General features: G+C 47.2%; 1 protein-coding gene across 1 annotated transcript in view; it reads left to right on the top strand.

The window, feature by feature from the left end:
* Nucleotides 1-17,166, top strand: part of TGFBI (transforming growth factor beta induced) — a 281,071-nt gene that overhangs the window by 239,994 nt on the left and 23,911 nt on the right. The window contains exon 13 of the mRNA XM_078653226.1: nt 13,293-13,417. Coding sequence (XP_078509352.1) covers nt 13,293-13,417 — 125 coding nt within the window. The remainder of the gene's footprint in view (nt 1-13,292; nt 13,418-17,166) is intronic.

The following is a 17,166-nucleotide window of genomic DNA, read 5'->3' as shown; positions in this document are numbered from 1 at the left end:
ATAAAAAAAAAACAACAGTAAATGCTTATGATGCGATAAACATCTGGCTGTTACTTGTGATGGGAGAGTAGTTAGAGTTGTCATCAAGGAAATTGTGAGTAAAGTCAGAGAAAGATGACAATCCTCCACTTTCAGCCTGACTGCTATGACCACATATGCTCCTTTATTCCAAGAGGATTCTCCCCACTGTGATGAGTTAAGTTCCTGCTGATGAGTTTGATGGGACTGCGTTCCCTAGTACGTTTTCCGCTATGTTCAGGAACCTTTTAAGGTTTGCTATCATTTGCAGGTAAGCTCCTTTCAAAAGGTAGTCAATGGCTGCCTGAACCGACCGTAACCCCTGATTGATCAGAGGCTGTCGAAGGAATCTTCTATGTTTGTTTATTACATGTGGACAGATGCAAAGGAGGTGTGGCTGTGTCTCCTGGTGCAAGTGTTCTGGGTCACACTTGTTTGTTGTTTGGTAAGGTCACCCAAGGTGGCAAAAGATCTAGTGAAGAGAAGCATTCCATCTCCGTTTATAGTAAACATTGAATGGTTGAGAAGAAGTACTTTTGGATCCCTCTTTGCTCAAAACTGTCAATGACAAGGAAGGCATGTTTTTTTTCTTTAAACTGTGTAGACCCATCATGAAGGAGGCTGTGTGTACCACTTTGTTTTAAGGATGTTTTGAAATGGTAGTGAGGGAGATTTTGGTTCAATAAGCCAGCAGCACCTTTCATTTTAAGTCCCTCTGTCGGGGCATTTGACCAGTGATTGTGACCCTGCAAATTGTAGGTCACAACTTTAGTCCAGATTAGAGGGTTATGTACAAGAACTGTTGCTAACTAGCGTTAGTGCTAGTTAGCAGCAGTTTTCTTAATGCGGCCTAGCACCAAAAACTAGCGCCCTGTTGGCGATGTATTTGCAATACTTTGCTACATGGCGATAGTAACAGCTAGCTGCAGGGAAAATTGCCACTAACTCTAGCATCAAGGCTATACACATTTTGATGTTAGCGAGCGAAAAGTGACGAAAGGCACGTTAGCAGGGAAACAAACTCATGTTAGTCAGCCCAACGTGACTTTTAAAACCAAGGGAATGCAGAATGGAGCAGCCAGGGCCAAGTGCAGCACAGATCAACAACCCCTCCAAAACCCTTAACAGCCAGGGGAAGAAGAGATGCAGATTCAGGGCTACAGTTATGAAACAAGGTGCATCGCTGGGAAAAAACAGTGATGCATCACATTTCATAGCACCTTTCTTGCAACACCATGGCAGCCAATACCTTGAAAGTTAGGAGGGTCCCTGGATGCCCTGCTGGGCCTGCATCTGTGACCCGGAGTGGGAGGCAGAGGTGCTGTGGAGTTGCTGGGCCTTGACGGTCGACATTGTAGCATCAGCGATTGCTATTATCTGGTGGTGGAATCTGGCAGGTCGCATGGAGACATGTTGCTGACCTGTGTGAGAAGATCGCCTGGCGCACCTTGGAGCTGTGAAGGGTACAGGCACTCCAGTGCACCAACGCAGGGAGGTCTGCATCGCATACCAGGCGCCAATTCTACACCGGGATGCATGGAAGAGATTACCAATGGTGGGCCACACCTCTGTGCATCGCAGGTCGGAGGATGTTGCGCTAGTCGGATGCTGTGGAGGGTGAGGCCCCTGAGCTGCACCAAACTTGTATGGTGGTAGCACTGCAACTTCACGACTAAGGGGGCCCTGTTGCATCACCTGCATCAGGAGGTTCCCCAGTGGACATGGTGGCGACTGCTGGACCCAGGCTTGTAAAATCCCACCTGGCTGAGGTTCCTGCTGGCTGAGTCACAGATTTGGAGAGAGTGCAGCACATTGTGCCCCGGTGTCAATGTCCAGGTGAGGTGGGACGCCTAGCGGAGGAGGCCCAGGGGTGAGTTGGGTCCAGGCCTAGCTCCCGTGGGTGACGCACACCATGTCCTGAGCAGTCCCTGCACTGCGGCTGACCTACATCACCAAGGGCACTGCACAAGACTGGTGGGGGACTCCACTAATGGGCTCAAGTCACTGAGATAGGTCATTGGTGGCAAGTGTGCCATGGGCATGGGGCCCATTTCTGGCCCAGACCCTTGGGTATGCAGCTTGATCCACCGTTACTCGCTGGGGAACACAGAATCTAGTCACCACTGTCAGATCGCAAGAGGCGACCAGGTTATGCTGCCTTTCCTTGCCTCCTGTTAGTTTGCTTATGAGTGTACGGGAGACTAACCCTTAGTGGACTTCCTCTTCCCACAGCACTGCACCGTCTGGTTGCTGCTGCTGCTGTCCCCATCTGCTGCTGCTGGTTACCCAATCGTCAGGTGTTCAAGTCCCTCCTCCACCTGCAGGCTCCTGCCAGTGCCTCATCCCTGGTGGTCCAGTGATAGAGTGTCACTGCTCTGCAGCTTGACTACCCTCCTGTCCCTCTTTTCTGCTCTTCCTGTTAATCTTACTGCTCTTCTCGATTGCTTTTCTACCTTTGCCTATTTTTATCTTTGGTTTGTTTGGCTTTGTTTTTCCGGTGCCTGTTTGCAGTACCTTTTTCCCTATCCCTCTCCCTTATTGCCTTCGCAATCCCCCACGTCCCTCCCCTTCCTATGTCCTTTCCCATGTTTCACACATCCCAGCTGTGCAGCACTACCTAATGTTGGCGCTGTTTGGCCACCCGTAGTAGGCATGCCACTGGTTCATGGAAGGCAAGCCAAAGGCAAGCCTGTCTGAGTTTGTCCGCCCGCCACTGTACCGTGCCCAGCACCAGGGACCATGCCTCTAAGACACTCCAGTGCTACAAAACCATCACCCTCCTTGCCATCAACCCTGGACGCCACGCCTCCTGCCATCTAGCATCACAAACAATACCCTTGCACCCGGCACCCGCCAAAACTGCAAACGCACCTCCTAAAACATCAGCACACTAGCGCCTCTTGCCACCCAGCCGACCAACAGTGCACCCGATTAGCTCACCTGCATCATCCTCAATGTGCACAAATACGCCACAGGAATCTGGGACCTCCTCAATGCCACCTCTTCAGACATCACTGTCTTCTCGTCAACATGGACCAACATCTGCTCTGGACAAGACATTGCCATCGCCACCCCCGATGGCTACAAAATCACACACAAGGAACACTTCGACTATCCAGGAGGAGGCATTGCCATTGTCTACAAAAGCACACTAAACTGACCACGTACTCTAATGACCCAACCATGCAACACCTCCACTTCCAGATACGGACCAACCCCATCACCACCCTGCGTGGCACCCTTGTCTACAGGTCCCCTGGGCCATGAACCCTCATTCACTGATGCCATTGTAGACCTCATCGCACCCCAGGCTCTCCCATCCACCGACTACATCCTACTCGGAGACCTCAAGTACCACCTGGACAACCCCAGTGACCAGAATATCACCCCCCTCCTGGGGAACCTCGCCAACATCGGACTCAAGCAGCTAGCCACGCAACAACCCACTTAACCGGACACATGCTCAAGCCCGTCTTCTACGCCAGCAGGAACTTCAACTACAGCCACACCACAGGACTCTCCTGGACTGACTATCATTGTATACATCACGCCTTCTCCACGCCCACCTTACACCACCGCCATCATCACCCCCCGTCGCAGCTGGATCAAGGCCACCGAAGAACTTCTCATCAACTCCCTCAGCACCACCACTCCGCCAACGCTTACAAACAACACCGCAGCGCACAATCTCCACCGATGGATCTCCAACTGCGCTGACACCCCGGCACCCCTTCAAGAAAAGACCAGGCAAACAACTCTCCAAGAAGGCCAAATGGTTCACTCCCGCCCTCTACTAGTCCAGACGCACCGGCAGACGTCTCGACAATCAACTCCGCAACACAGTCACCCTTGCACCATGGTGCAACAGTGCCTGTGTTGGTGCATGACAGCCATTGTGCGCCATCATAGCAGAAAAAGACAGGGGGGCTTAATCCTGAACCCCTTCCATCAGTTTAACGCCACTGATGCGTCATTTTCTTGACCTACTTGCAGAGTGGATCTTGCACCCTGTTTACAAAGTGAACCATCTAGGCATATTCGTGACCTTGTGAAGCCCTGTGCCACATTGTACCTGCATCTAGTCTGATTTATGCAGGGTGGGCATTCCAAGGCAACAATGCCTCATATAATTAGTGCAGTGAAGTCTCTAGGATTTCACTGCGACAATTCTAGGACACCACAGCATCAAAACCTTCAGCCTGCCTCATGGCAGACGTAAGGGTGACGCGGTGCCATAGGGATAGGCTGGCCCCATGCATTGCTGCGGTTGCATCATGCTTGCAGCACAACTGTAGCAATGCGTGACTTTAGCGTTGCCAGACACGTCAGGATTCTGGACATATCTGTCATTGATTGCAAAATGGTGCGCCGTACATTGAATACGGCACATCCATGGTGTCGCAAGGAGGGCGCAGTGAAAAGTGTTGCAAATGTGATTTGTCGCAGCGATGCAACACTTTTCATTCTGCTCTATCTTATTAATAGCGAGCTTTCCTTCCCTTTTGTTTTTTCTCAGGGCAGCACAGCAACATTCCTTGCAGCGCTGTCCAGCACCAAAAACTCTGAAATGAGGCCCCAAGTGTTTGCACCAATTTTAAGACAAGCTTCTTTCTGGTCTTAAAAACTGCCTCAAACTGGACTTAGCGGCAGTTTTGATGGGTTATCACCGTATGGGAATTTAATTGTAAATATTGCGAAGTGGGGTTAGCAGCAGGTTTCGCATGGGAACGCCCACCTTGCATCTCATTTTCATTGAGTCTCGCTAACAGAAGTGGCGATCTCAAAAATTCATGTTTACGCTGAAAAACTGCAGCTAACTGTAGTTAGTGGCAACTTGTAAATACGGCGATAAAAAAGGCAACATAATGTCAAAAAATTCACGCTATGGCGGCTTTAAGTTCTTGTACATATGCCCCTAGGTTTATTAAGGATCCTGACTTTATGGCTCATGCTGAGTGCATGTATTTCAGAAAACTAACTTTGCTGGACAACTTGTTGGTTACTCACTTTAAATTTCATCCTGATCTGGGCCGGTGATGTATTATGTGGCTGTTGAAACAACAACCTAAAAATTGACCTTTATGCTTTATTAGTAAAGATACCAAATCTCCCTGGAAATGCCCTGAAAATGCCTCTGTGCCATATGCCTGCATGGGAATTAATTTTGCACTGATTGCCTTCAAGATCGTTTCCCAATTGCGCCACTTAGTTGATATAACATGGTTTGGAAGGCAAAATGAAGAGATGAGGTTTTTGGTTTTAGTGAACTGAGATGCATTAAGTATCATCCTTTGCCATCCAGCCAACATACTTTCCTAGGAGAGACTGGAGGCAACTACAAAGCTAAACACGTCGGGAATCCAGGAGCATTGAGGGAAGAATGGAAATTGCTGCGGTGTCAAATTGCAAATCTGAGTTTAGTTTTTTCTCAAGGGGCACACCAACAACTAGGACCGAGAACTGGTTTAGTCAATATACCTACTTGGGTGCTCCCCAACTGAAACAGTCATATAATATGGTTGAAACATTCTATAAGAATGACAGACAAAGATGCTCATTTCAATGCTTTTTATACAGTAGCAGCTGGTGTGGGGCGGAGTGGCGGTGAGGGAGGGACGACTGGGAGGGGGGGGGAAGACAACAAAATATATGAATAAAAAAATACAAAGAACTTACCTGCAGACCAATAAACTTTTCTGTATCCTCACTGCCGCAGGCTCTGGGTGCTGTCTCCTTCCTCCTGGCGCATTCCTCGGATCGGGCGGAAAGGGAACTACTTGCGCCATAGAATGCAAAACCACCAATCCCAGTGCTCATTTTGAGACTGGGGGCGTGCGGCTGCAATCCCTCGACTGTTTCGCAGCCTTGAGATTGCAGGCTTTGAAGTAAACATTCCTCGGCTGTAGGTAGCCGGCCAATCTGACCTGCACTGGCAGGGGGCTGTATTAGTAGTGCAATCTCACTGATCAGCCCGCCCCCAGCCATTGTACTGAGTCTTTAACACATTAATAAAATTGTATTTAATACCATTTTGATAATGCATGTGCCTGCTGCACTTGCAGCAGGTGGGGCGCTGCTCCTTCACCATAATGGAGGAGACCCCTCTGTTGATATAAGAGTTAATAGGCGGATTACAATAACGGGAGCATTAGCAAGATTTAGCTGCTAAGCGTAAAAATCATAAGTACAAAGAACTGCAGTCCTGAATGAAATCCGGCATAGATTCGTCTTGTGAGGTGGGGGAAAAGGGTCTCGCTAGTTACAGAAAACCACAACTCTTTCTAGGACTTTGAACAAAGAATGTCATACACTTTGTGGGAATACATAGTTCTCAGGGTTTACACGGTAGAAGAAACAGTTTGAGAATTCCCTCAGGGTGTGGAGAAGTGTGGCTCACTGGTTAGAGGAGGCAGACCTGGAAGCAGAGGTCAGCCCGGGACCAGGGTTCAATTCCCGGCTCGGCGGGGTCTTGAGTCCTAAAATGTCCATGGACACGGCAATTCTTGCTCCGGTGCCTACTCGATTCACGGGTTCACACTCTGCGACTCTGGGCAATAGCTTGCTTAATCTCCACAACGGCCCCTCGCGGCGGGATGCCTGGCTTTCACCTTGCGGATACCCTGCTGGGGTTATCTCACAGGGGAATACCAGGACGGGTTCCCTAAGCAAGCGCTTAGAAACCGCTTGGTGATTTGCGCTATATAAATTCCTGTACATTTACATTTTAGTAATGCATTGAGATTCAATCATTCTCACCGTTTTGTCTGTATAGTTAAGCTGATACATTCTTTTAGCATAAGCCTGGGACGGTGAGACCCGTCCTTGATTCAGCACAATGAGAAACTTCTCTCAGAACAATTTTTGCTCACTCAAGTAAACACTAGACACACTATTTTTAGAGCAGGACTCAGCAGTAGTAATCCTGTGATATACTGTGACATTGAAGCGAGATGGAGGACAGTATAAACGCTGTTTAATGTTAGCATAAGCTCAGTTCCTAATGGTCTTTTTTTGACAGATAATCAACTCTCCTAGTGGATTGTTGTCAAATGATGCAACCTCAGTGTAACACGTGAATCAAAGTGCATAAAAATGGTAGTTGGTTAAAACAACATGCAATGTTCATTAGGGCCATTTTCACCCACCTTCTACATTGTCCTAGGGTAAATAGAATTTTCATGGTCTGCGTAATTTCCGGGGCTTCTGGAAATGACTTCTATACTCAGCCGCGGGCCGTGGAGGGAGTTACGGTGGGGCAGGGAGGCGGGGAGGGGGAGGGGCAGGGTGGAGGGACCTAAAAACTGGCATATGGATAATTGCAGGTAAGTACACAATTTAATTAATAAAACGAAATTCGTAGCGCGCACAGCATCGCATTTTGCGATTCAGTGCGTGCTACGAAATCCCCCTCCCCGCCTCCCTGCCCCACCGTAACTCCCTCCACGGCCCGCGGCTGTCTATACTGCCTGCACTATTTATGCTACCCTATCCTATCCAAAGGTAACACACTTACCACATGCATATAGATGCCCAACTATTGTACATCCGTCTCTCCTCTCACCTTACAGCAATATTCCTAAACAGAGATACATACAACAGTTGCATGTCCCTTGCAAAGGAGGGGGCACCTCACCACCACCTTGACTCCTGGATGACATATGGAGCACTAGCCAGAATAGTCTTACCCATCAACACTAGTTCTGAGCTTGGATCTCTACTATCTGCCCTCTTCCAGAGACATGTGTCCAGTGGTCCCCTTCTGAAAGCCATGTTGCTGCATGCTGAAGTTGTGATGATACAGTTGTTTGTCTGGATGACCGTAGCCTCTCCTTTTCCAGGGCAGTGTCTAAGTCTCAAGTCACACTCTGCTGCACATACCACAACATACCAGTGAGACCAGGGCCCGGTCCAAGAGACTACATTGATGTTGTACAAATGGGAACATAGATCTATGCAGGATACATGGTCCGCACAATAAAAATACCATTCTAGTAAGGAAACCCTGCCCATCACAAACAGGGGCAGTGAGTTCCTGAATTTAAATGAATGCTTCCGCGCACTCAGCACTCGGTCCATATGAAGAGAGTGGGGTGTCTCATCTGCATGAGCCACGTAAATACTCAACACTGAAAATTATCAATAGTTCTCAACCAGAGCCACCCTATGAAAGTCATGTCTAGGCATCTCCCAAACACATCCTTGGACAATAGATTGATTTTCCCCAGTTCGAGCTTAGATCCTACATATCACTAAAGTGGGACAATTCATAAAGAAATTAAATCTAATGATGAGAAAGACACAAAAATGACAACAGAATGGTTGACAGCAACAGGAAAAAATGTGCACGAGCAGTGTGATGTGCGATATGTGTGGAAAGTGAAAGGGGAAGCAGGAATATGAGGCAGGTGAGGGACTGCTTACTACACTATAATGAAACCATAAAGAAGGGACCATTCTCAGAAACGTATTCATAAAATACCTTTCCTCCTAGTAGATGTTGATACTTTTGCGTTTGTACTCTCCACTCACATCTATCGCTGCAAGAGACAGTTCAGAACAAATATTTGTCCTTTTTCCTCACATTTTCCCTACAATTATTTTGTTTTGTCTCCTCACTAATTTTGGAATTAGATTGTAAGTACAAGTCAAGCTACAGAATAGGCCAATAGGGCCTTGCCTTTTATGGTTAATCTTGCTTTTCGGTCCACAACCTAATTAAGAGTAGATTAATTTGCTAAAGGATTAATGTTAATTAATAATTGACTATCAGAATGTTACCAAATTGCTTCTCATAAATCTCAAACTCAGTCATGAAAACGAAAGACAGCAAATGGTTCAGTGCAAAACAGCAAACCCAGCCCTAAATGAATGTTTCACGTCAAAGAGTGCCCACTAGCAGAAAAGTAATAAAAAGGTCTTTCAAAATGTCCCCAATGATCTCTCCTGTACATTGAAATAATCAGGAAAGGCCCTGACACTGACCCTGTGATTTCTTTGAAGATAAAATGGATGGCATAGGTTACACTGTTGCTAATGACTCTTCTGAGTCAGTGTGATGCTTCCTATTCCCACTCATTTTCTGTACATGTTACAAAGCATGAATTTAAGTCTCTATAACCCGCTAAGATAATCGTATTGTTAAACGATAGTTGTTGCCCTGGCTCGCAGAATTTCACAGACATCTTGGCCTTCAATTGCAACAGCAATCAAAGTGGACAGTGTTTTAAATCCCCATGCAATGAATCCAGAATAGGGTGTTAAAGCCAAGTCATTTCTAATCTGTCTTGGTGGAAATGATGTCTTTGCAGACTTTTTTCCTGCCTGTCAGATAATGTCTTCTGAACGCCCTATAGGAGCACCGGGTAGTAACTTGTCCACTGTAACTCACACAAAAAGAGAGCTAGAGATCTATTTGCTATATGTAGTGACCGTAGGGGTAGTGACGAATCTAGGCCACGTAGTGAGGCCTACCTAAACTTTGGACACAATGAGAAACACGCACTGGCTGTTGGCTATGGGCCGAAGACCCCGAACGGTCTCTTGCCTGTTTATTTATACCCAGGAGCTACCCCGTCCCTGAGGTGCATGTGTGCGTGTGAGAACGGGCTGGGTGGCTCCGTTACTACATCCCTCCAAACTCACAGATCAATAGTCCAGGTCATGGGACTTTCTTGCGTGAGCTCAGTTCGCAGGCATAGTCTCTCAGTCTCTGGCTGGGAGTCGGGTTAGGCCTGAGATGGTACCTTTGGCTCCGTTGACTCCCCGTCACTCCGTCACCTTTGGGCTTCTCTGATGGGTCCCGGGCTTCTCCTGCGATGCTATCCGGGATATCCTTCCTTTCAGGTTCAGGTCTTGGCAGGGGTGTTTCCACTTCGCGCTGGCTTGTCGGCATCTCGTTGTCCTCCTGATCATTACCCACATGCTCCGCATCCTCAGATGTTTGACTGGCCTCCTCGCGTCCTCGCGGTACGCGCTTGAACCATGACACATTCTGTGTCACTGCTCTCGTGCCTCGGGTTGCGGATATCATGGTGCCTTGGACGTTGATGATCTCCCACACCTCGGGTTCATAGGCGGTGTCATACTTCCAATTCGGATGTCTATGATTGAGGACAACTTTGTCACGAACCACCAGGGACCTGGGGTGGGCTCTCCGAGCCTGACTGGCCGTTTCGTTGTTGCGTCTTCTCCTCTCTTGCGTGGTATTTTGGTCCAGTTCTGGCGGGCACCATGACGGTACCATCGGCACACAGTCTCTTGGCGCTTTCTTGAACAGCAGATGCGCCGGGGCGCACCGGGTGGTCCATGCCGCAGTTTCCGCATGCCGCACGTGGCGTTGTCGGGGTACTTCCTCTTTGGGCTGATGATCGTCGGCGGATCACATCCACCTGTTTTTCATTGATGGTTGGGGTCTTTTCCGCCATTCCAGGACGGTTCAGAGCGGCCTGCATCTCGTCGGCCCTGGCATTTGAGAGATCGTGCGATCTCGCGAGAATGAGGATTTCGTCAAGAGATATCCGCGGTTGCCTGAGGATGAGGCATCGGAGTTGCACTGACCTGCAGCCATGGATGAGTTGCGCACGTATCTCCAGTTGTTGGTCCGGCAGTTCGCAGGCTATCGCAAGTTTCCTCAGCCTAGCGTAGAATGTGTCTATGGACTCCGATTCACCTTGTCGTGCTTGGCGTAGCTTAAACCATTCGTAGTCGGGGTTCACCCTCGGGTCAAAGTATCGATTTAACGCAGTGACCGCCGCGTCATAGTCATCAGCTTCTTCTCTGTCCGGCAGCATCTCGAATAGTTCGTAGAGTTCATTGCCTCCATAGCACATCAGCAATGAGCGTTTTACTTTCCCATCCGTCTCTCTGACCCCTATCCACAAGCGCCATCGCGCCGCTGCTGTGAATGGGTCGGAAAGTTCACTGAAAGGCGGGAGGGGGGCCACTAGCCCATGTCCGGGAGGGGCTGGCGTGGCAGCCGCAGCCGGGCCTGCGGCATTGGCCCCAACTAGAGGTGGTGCGGCGGCCTGAGGTCCCGCCTGTTGTGGGGCCGGTTGAACTGCTGGCACAGTTGCAGCTCCTCCATTGCCCCCTGGCTGCACGCTCATGCTGTCTGGTGGGACGGTACGTGGCAGGCGCTGGTCGTGCTGAGATACGCCTCACTTTGAGGCAGGTATGCGGGGCTTCTCCGGGGCGTGTCGCGCTATGGCTCGCACCGCGTGGCGTGGTGCGTGGTCCCAGGTCCCTCTGTGCAGTGGGCAGTGCCGGTCTTGACATTGGGCCTGTGCAGGACAAACCAGGCTGGAGCGCCATTGAGTCTCCTCTCTGCGCGCTGCTGCGCAGGTGCTGTGCTGGGTGTGGTATTTGACTCACAGTGGTGTGATCCTGGCATCTTGGGGTGTGGCAGGCCTAGGGCAGTGTGCACTGTGTCTTTCTCCCAGGCAGGGCCTGAGCGAGGTCTTACACGTGCGAGGGGGGGGCAGCTTGCACTGTCCTAGTTGTGCTGCCTTATGCTCCTGCAGGGCCTGAGCCAGGCTTTCCACGTGCGGGAGGGGAGGCGGCCGTCTGAGTGCACTCCCTCCTCCTTTATGGCACTTCAGGCGTGTGGGGGCGTGTGCGCGCGGGGGCCGATCCGTCCCCCCGATGCGTGGAATGTTGAGGCGGCGGCAGGTAGGCACGGGAGAAGCGCCGGGGCCGAAACCCTCCCCCTGATGCGCTGAAGGCCTCACGGGTGCAGCGGCTGGTGTCGGGCTTGATGCTGCCCGCTCGGAGGCGCGGTCACGGTACGGCTTGTACCGGAATTTCAGCGACGGTAGGACCGCACGTGCGCAGGCCGCAAACCCTCTAGGGGCTCACCTTAACGCCACGGCCTGGCGCACAACTCATCGGGTCACTCGGCAGCACTCCGGATGACCGGCAGCCAAAGCAGCGGGGCGGGCACCCGCGGCGACCGGCCTTACGCCGAGGGCTCAAGCACGGCAGGCGCGAGCCCTCCAGGCAGCAGGCACGTACGCCTGCACACTTCTGCGGGGGCGAGGGACAGGACCCGCCTCGTCGCCAGTGTAGTGACCGTAGGTGTAGTGACGAACCTAGGCCACGTAGTGGGGCCTACCTAAACTTTGGACACAATGAGACACACACTCTGGATGTTGGCTATGGGCGAAGACCCCGAGCGGTCTCGCGCCCGTTTATTTATACCCAGGGGCTACCCCGCCCCTGAGGTGCATGCGTGCGTGTGAGAACGGGCCGGGTGGCTCCGTTACTACACTATACACCTTCCAACCTGAAACAGAGAACCATATCAAGTAAGGCAACTTATCGATTCCTGCATTCTTTTTGGAAAACTATATATAGGGGAAAACAAGAAGAAAAAAAAGAATTTGGACGGCTCTGTAACGTGTCCTCTGTCAGAGAGAGTCACATGGTTCAACCCAGCAGAGATGGTATCTGTAGCCAACTCCTCAGTGGTGGATGGCATCCCCTGGTTTGCACTCATATAAAAGAGGCTAAGAGAGCTACCATTGCCCCTGAATGCATCACCCGAGAAAGAGAAGGGGAAGATGTTGCCTGGAAGGGGAGCATTATATGCTCCCCACATACTTCAGAAGAGGGACTGGGAGGATTTAGAGACAAGACCAGGCTGCACTGACAACCCCTATTACCCGCTGGAATATTCTGTCCAATAAAATCGAATCCAATGTCTTCAGGACCTGGGCGACCATGGTGTGGGAATACTCAGCCACTTATAAATGGTTGGTGTGGCATCCACACCCAGGGATACCATTCCTATCAACTCATGATCAAGGCCTGTACAGTAACAACAGGGATCCTCTCTCCATTGTAGATTGGGTGTAGTCGAGACATATAGTGCAGATAAGGATAAGTGAAATTAAATCAAATGGTAGTTTATGTAAGGTTGCCTGCTACTATAAACCTTCAGTTATCATGTTGCGTTGACAGCAATATAGAGTTCAGATGCGCATGGAAGAAAATATGAATATCTATGCGGTTATGTTTCAAACATTGTGAGCTCATACCTTGTGCATCCTGTTCTTGTAATGATAGGGAGAGATCTACAGGAACATTTTTGACAGCATATAATTTAACTCAACCGAAAGATTGATTTCAGTTTGCTGACTGGTTTTCTAAATGTGTTCTCCTATTAGCTAGCAAGGCTGTCATATCATTACAGTATATATATATTACTTTCCTTTCAAACTTGACATTTTCATAAATTGAATAGGTTTTTTAAACTGTTTGTATTTTTTACAACCTAGGCAATGCGAAAGACCTTGCCAGTATTCTGAAGTACCACATTGGTGATGAAATCCTGGTCAGTGGCGCAGTCGGTCAGCTTGTGCGGTTAAAATCTCTCCAGGGAGCGCGATTGGAAACCAGTTCTGTAAGTGTTTTCCCCATGATTACTTTTGTAGTTTAATTTTTATTTTTCTCATTTCAAAGCATTAATGTTAGTTTGCATTCATGGGGAGTGCCTTAAGACCTGGCACATTATAATGCAGCACCCTCTCAAAGACACACAAGAGAATGGTCTGTGTGTATTGCCTCCTACTGAGTTTCAGTCAATAACCAGCATTTAACTGGTGCCCTGGGACCCCCCCGATTTCACATTGCCAGACTTTGTGTACGTCTGCAGTCTCCACACACATATGAAACATTTTAACGGAGGAGAAAGGCAGTTCTGTTTGTGTAATTACATTTGAAATGAATGGCGTGTACACATTTGAAAAAAGCACAAATAGCACATTTATGCTATGTAAACAACAACTATCATCAAGCCAAGAAGCGTTTTTTGCAGTGTTAAACTGTCTGTCTTTTGTCAGTGCTGTATGCAAGTCAGCCCAATTTCATAATAGTGCCCATTCAGTTCTCAAAATGTCAACACAGAGTGACTGAATTTAGAAACTTTTGGCACGCTTAAAGTTGTGGCGGTGTGCACCGTGATATCCATACAGTTATGCTATAGAAATATCAATATTGCTTGATTCTGTAGAATTAATTTTACTTCTGAAAGGGCACGAAATCGCTGGTGAATTGTACTAAAATATCTATGATCTTCATATGCTGAACACAAACGTACGCAGAAAACTACCAAGTATAATCCGTTTGGAATATGACATTTTAGGCATATTTGTGAATAGTCGGGTTCTTCAAAATAATCCCAACAATACTAAAAGGCCGTTTCTAAAGAAATACTCTCTCATTTAAAGTTATAGGGGCTAATGAAGTATACAATGGGCGCAACAAATATATTATTCACAAAATTTAAATACCTTGCATACATAAGAAGACTCTAGGAACAGTCATGGGGCAGGTATCCTAATATTTCAAGCAAGGCAACTTGCTGTGTTGTGTTGCGTGAAAGGGACAGAGCATAAATTACCCATATCTACCAATATATGATGCACTACTGCTCTCTCCTAGCGCTGGCGCACTGCGTGACACCTAGCACCCTTGCACCATTCCTCAAGGGTGCCTGCGTAACAGACAGGATTGTTTTTGTGCAGGAAGGGATACCTAAGAGATACCTAAGGGTACCTAAGAGATCATTTCCTCTTTGGATGCATGATGCAGAACAATCATGCTTAGACTATGGGAGTAATGAGTAGAAATAATGACATTTCTCCTCTTTACGCCTCTCTGTGTTAGGCGTACCATTTTGCCGCAACCCCAGATTTACTGCTTTTAGTAAAGCACTAATTGTGTCAAATTCCAAAGGTGAATGCATGGGAAAGTCCATGCTCTACCCATGGAACATTTACCAGAACAAAATGTAACGCAACGCAGTGCAAGCCGCTGCATTGCATTACGTTGAATTACAAAATCACATAAGGAGGTATAAATAGCCTCTTGTGTTGCTTTGTAAAGCCCATTTAAGGACTTGTGTTGTCTTGCATCATGCTAGGACAATGCAAGGCCTTTGTAAACCTTCCCCAATATTTCAAAGTCATATTCTCAACTATTATTTGTTTTTCACCATATAATCTTGCTGATAATTACACAATATGAAACTGTACTATGCAACTACATAGTTTGTTTCGCTATACTGTGAGATAACAGGTCTGTAGCAGTTTAAGAGAATTGCCAAGAAAAAATTACATACATATTTTTGTCACTTGTCAAAAGATAACTGTATAAAACCTGGTGCCTGCATCACAAACAGTTAACATAAGCAACAAATTAGGCCTTCAATTAAACAAGATAATACTTGAAATGTGGCCTTAAGCATGTACACTTGTGTCCATTCTGACCACACATTACATCATGATGTGTACAGTGTGCCTTTATCACTTTTACTAGGATGTTGAACTTTTCAAACATCATAGTAGCTCTCAGTATTATTTGGACCTATGTCTTTTTTTATTGCAGCCCTAAAGTTCTGCTTGCTGAGCATTCATGCTGCTTGGCTCTGCACTAAATATACTTGGAGACCCTCACAAAGATGGTTCATGTGTGATATACAGTAGCAGACTCTGTGCCATGTAAAGTAATATACAAAGACCCACACCAGACATGACAAAAGGGCTGCATCCATTTTCTAAAGTGTTAACTGTGCACCAGTGTGCTAAATCACATAATAATACTTAACATTAGGTTAATGAGAGCATGCACACTTATATCGCCATGTTCTCTATCCAGATATTTCTTAAGATAATGCTGAGAAACTTTATATCGCCATGTTCTCTACCCAGATATTTCTTAAGATAATGCTGAGAAACTTTATTTCGCCATGTTCTCTACCCAGATATTTTTTAAGATAATGCTGAGAAACCATAAAAGATTCATAAACCAGGCATTTTAGTGAATAACACTGCTGGAAAACCAATCTTGAGCTCAGAATAGGAGCCAGATATAATACTTTACTGCTGGGACTGGTGCTTAGCACGAGCCAGAAAACTGGCAAGCGAAGACATATTAAAAAGGCAAGCCTGCCTATTTTAACAGCAAAGTTATTCCTAACCAATAAAAAGGTTACTTTTAATTGGGTAAGTCCTCCAGGCGAACAGACAGACAGAGACAGACAGGCACACAGAGAAAAGTATGGGCAAAAAAAAGCCTCATACTTTCGCAAAAATTCCTGATGTCACCAGATTATTGTACATTCATTTGCCATGTCTGGTTCAATGGGTATCCAGTGAAGGTTCTCAAATGGTTGTCAGCATCTCTGACATCATGTTTAATGGTAGAAACTATGATTCTCAAAGAGGTTTGCTTATAGTAACGTGCAAGGGCACCAAGAGCCCTAATGCAAGTGAGGCAATGTGCTCTCCGCACCTCTGGTTGGATAAGAAAATTGTGTACATTTGGGATGCAGTCACACACATGGGCACAATGCCACTGCACATTCTGCACCATCGATAGCTAAGCATCTGTATGCTCGGAGAATCACTGAGCCTGATAATAAAAGCATTCTTCTACAGCTCTTCAAGGTCTAAGACATTTGCATTGGGTATATCTCAGATTTGGGTTAATGTTGTAGAAAGAAGAGCAAGGAGCTCCTGTTGAAATATATAGCATAAGGTACTAACCTGCTGTATATTAAAAGGATATTGCAAGTCACAAGGGAGTTCTATGACTGTATACAGGAATGAGGATGAAGGCTGAATTCCTCTGTGACTTGCAATATCCTTATAATGCACAAAAGGGGGTAGTTTATTTCTAATAATACATAGCCAAAAATAAATGACCACACCAGGACACATCCCAAAATCCTTGATTTATTGCTCTTTCGTGTGAAGGAGATATAATGTTTGTAAACACAAAGAATACAATTAGAATCTTGAGTGCAAAATTAAAGACACCAAAAAGCAGTTAGATATTTGTTGCAAAAAGATATTGGAATCAGTTTAAAAGAAGCCAAATAAAAAAAAATAAACACTGTAGCTTAGAATATGTAGAAACCTGCAGATGCAATCTACCTTTCCCATAATTACATAAAGCGAAACATAAACATTTCTGCTCATCTAGGAAAACCAAACAGAAGAAGCAAAAGCAACGTTTTCTTCTCATGTTTGAAGCTGTAGCTCTAAGGATGCTGTGTGACTTTACTTTCCCATCCACTGCTGGCTCTGGCAACAGGCATTGCGATGTCAGAACTCAAAAGTAGTAAGTTTATGCCTGTTGAGCGGCTAC

The sequence above is a fragment of the Lissotriton helveticus genome, chromosome 7 (assembly GCF_964261635.1).
Source record: "Lissotriton helveticus chromosome 7, aLisHel1.1, whole genome shotgun sequence".
In the NCBI taxonomy this organism is placed as follows: domain Eukaryota; kingdom Metazoa; phylum Chordata; class Amphibia; order Caudata; family Salamandridae; genus Lissotriton; species Lissotriton helveticus.
This window is presented reverse-complemented; position numbering and strand designations above follow the sequence as displayed.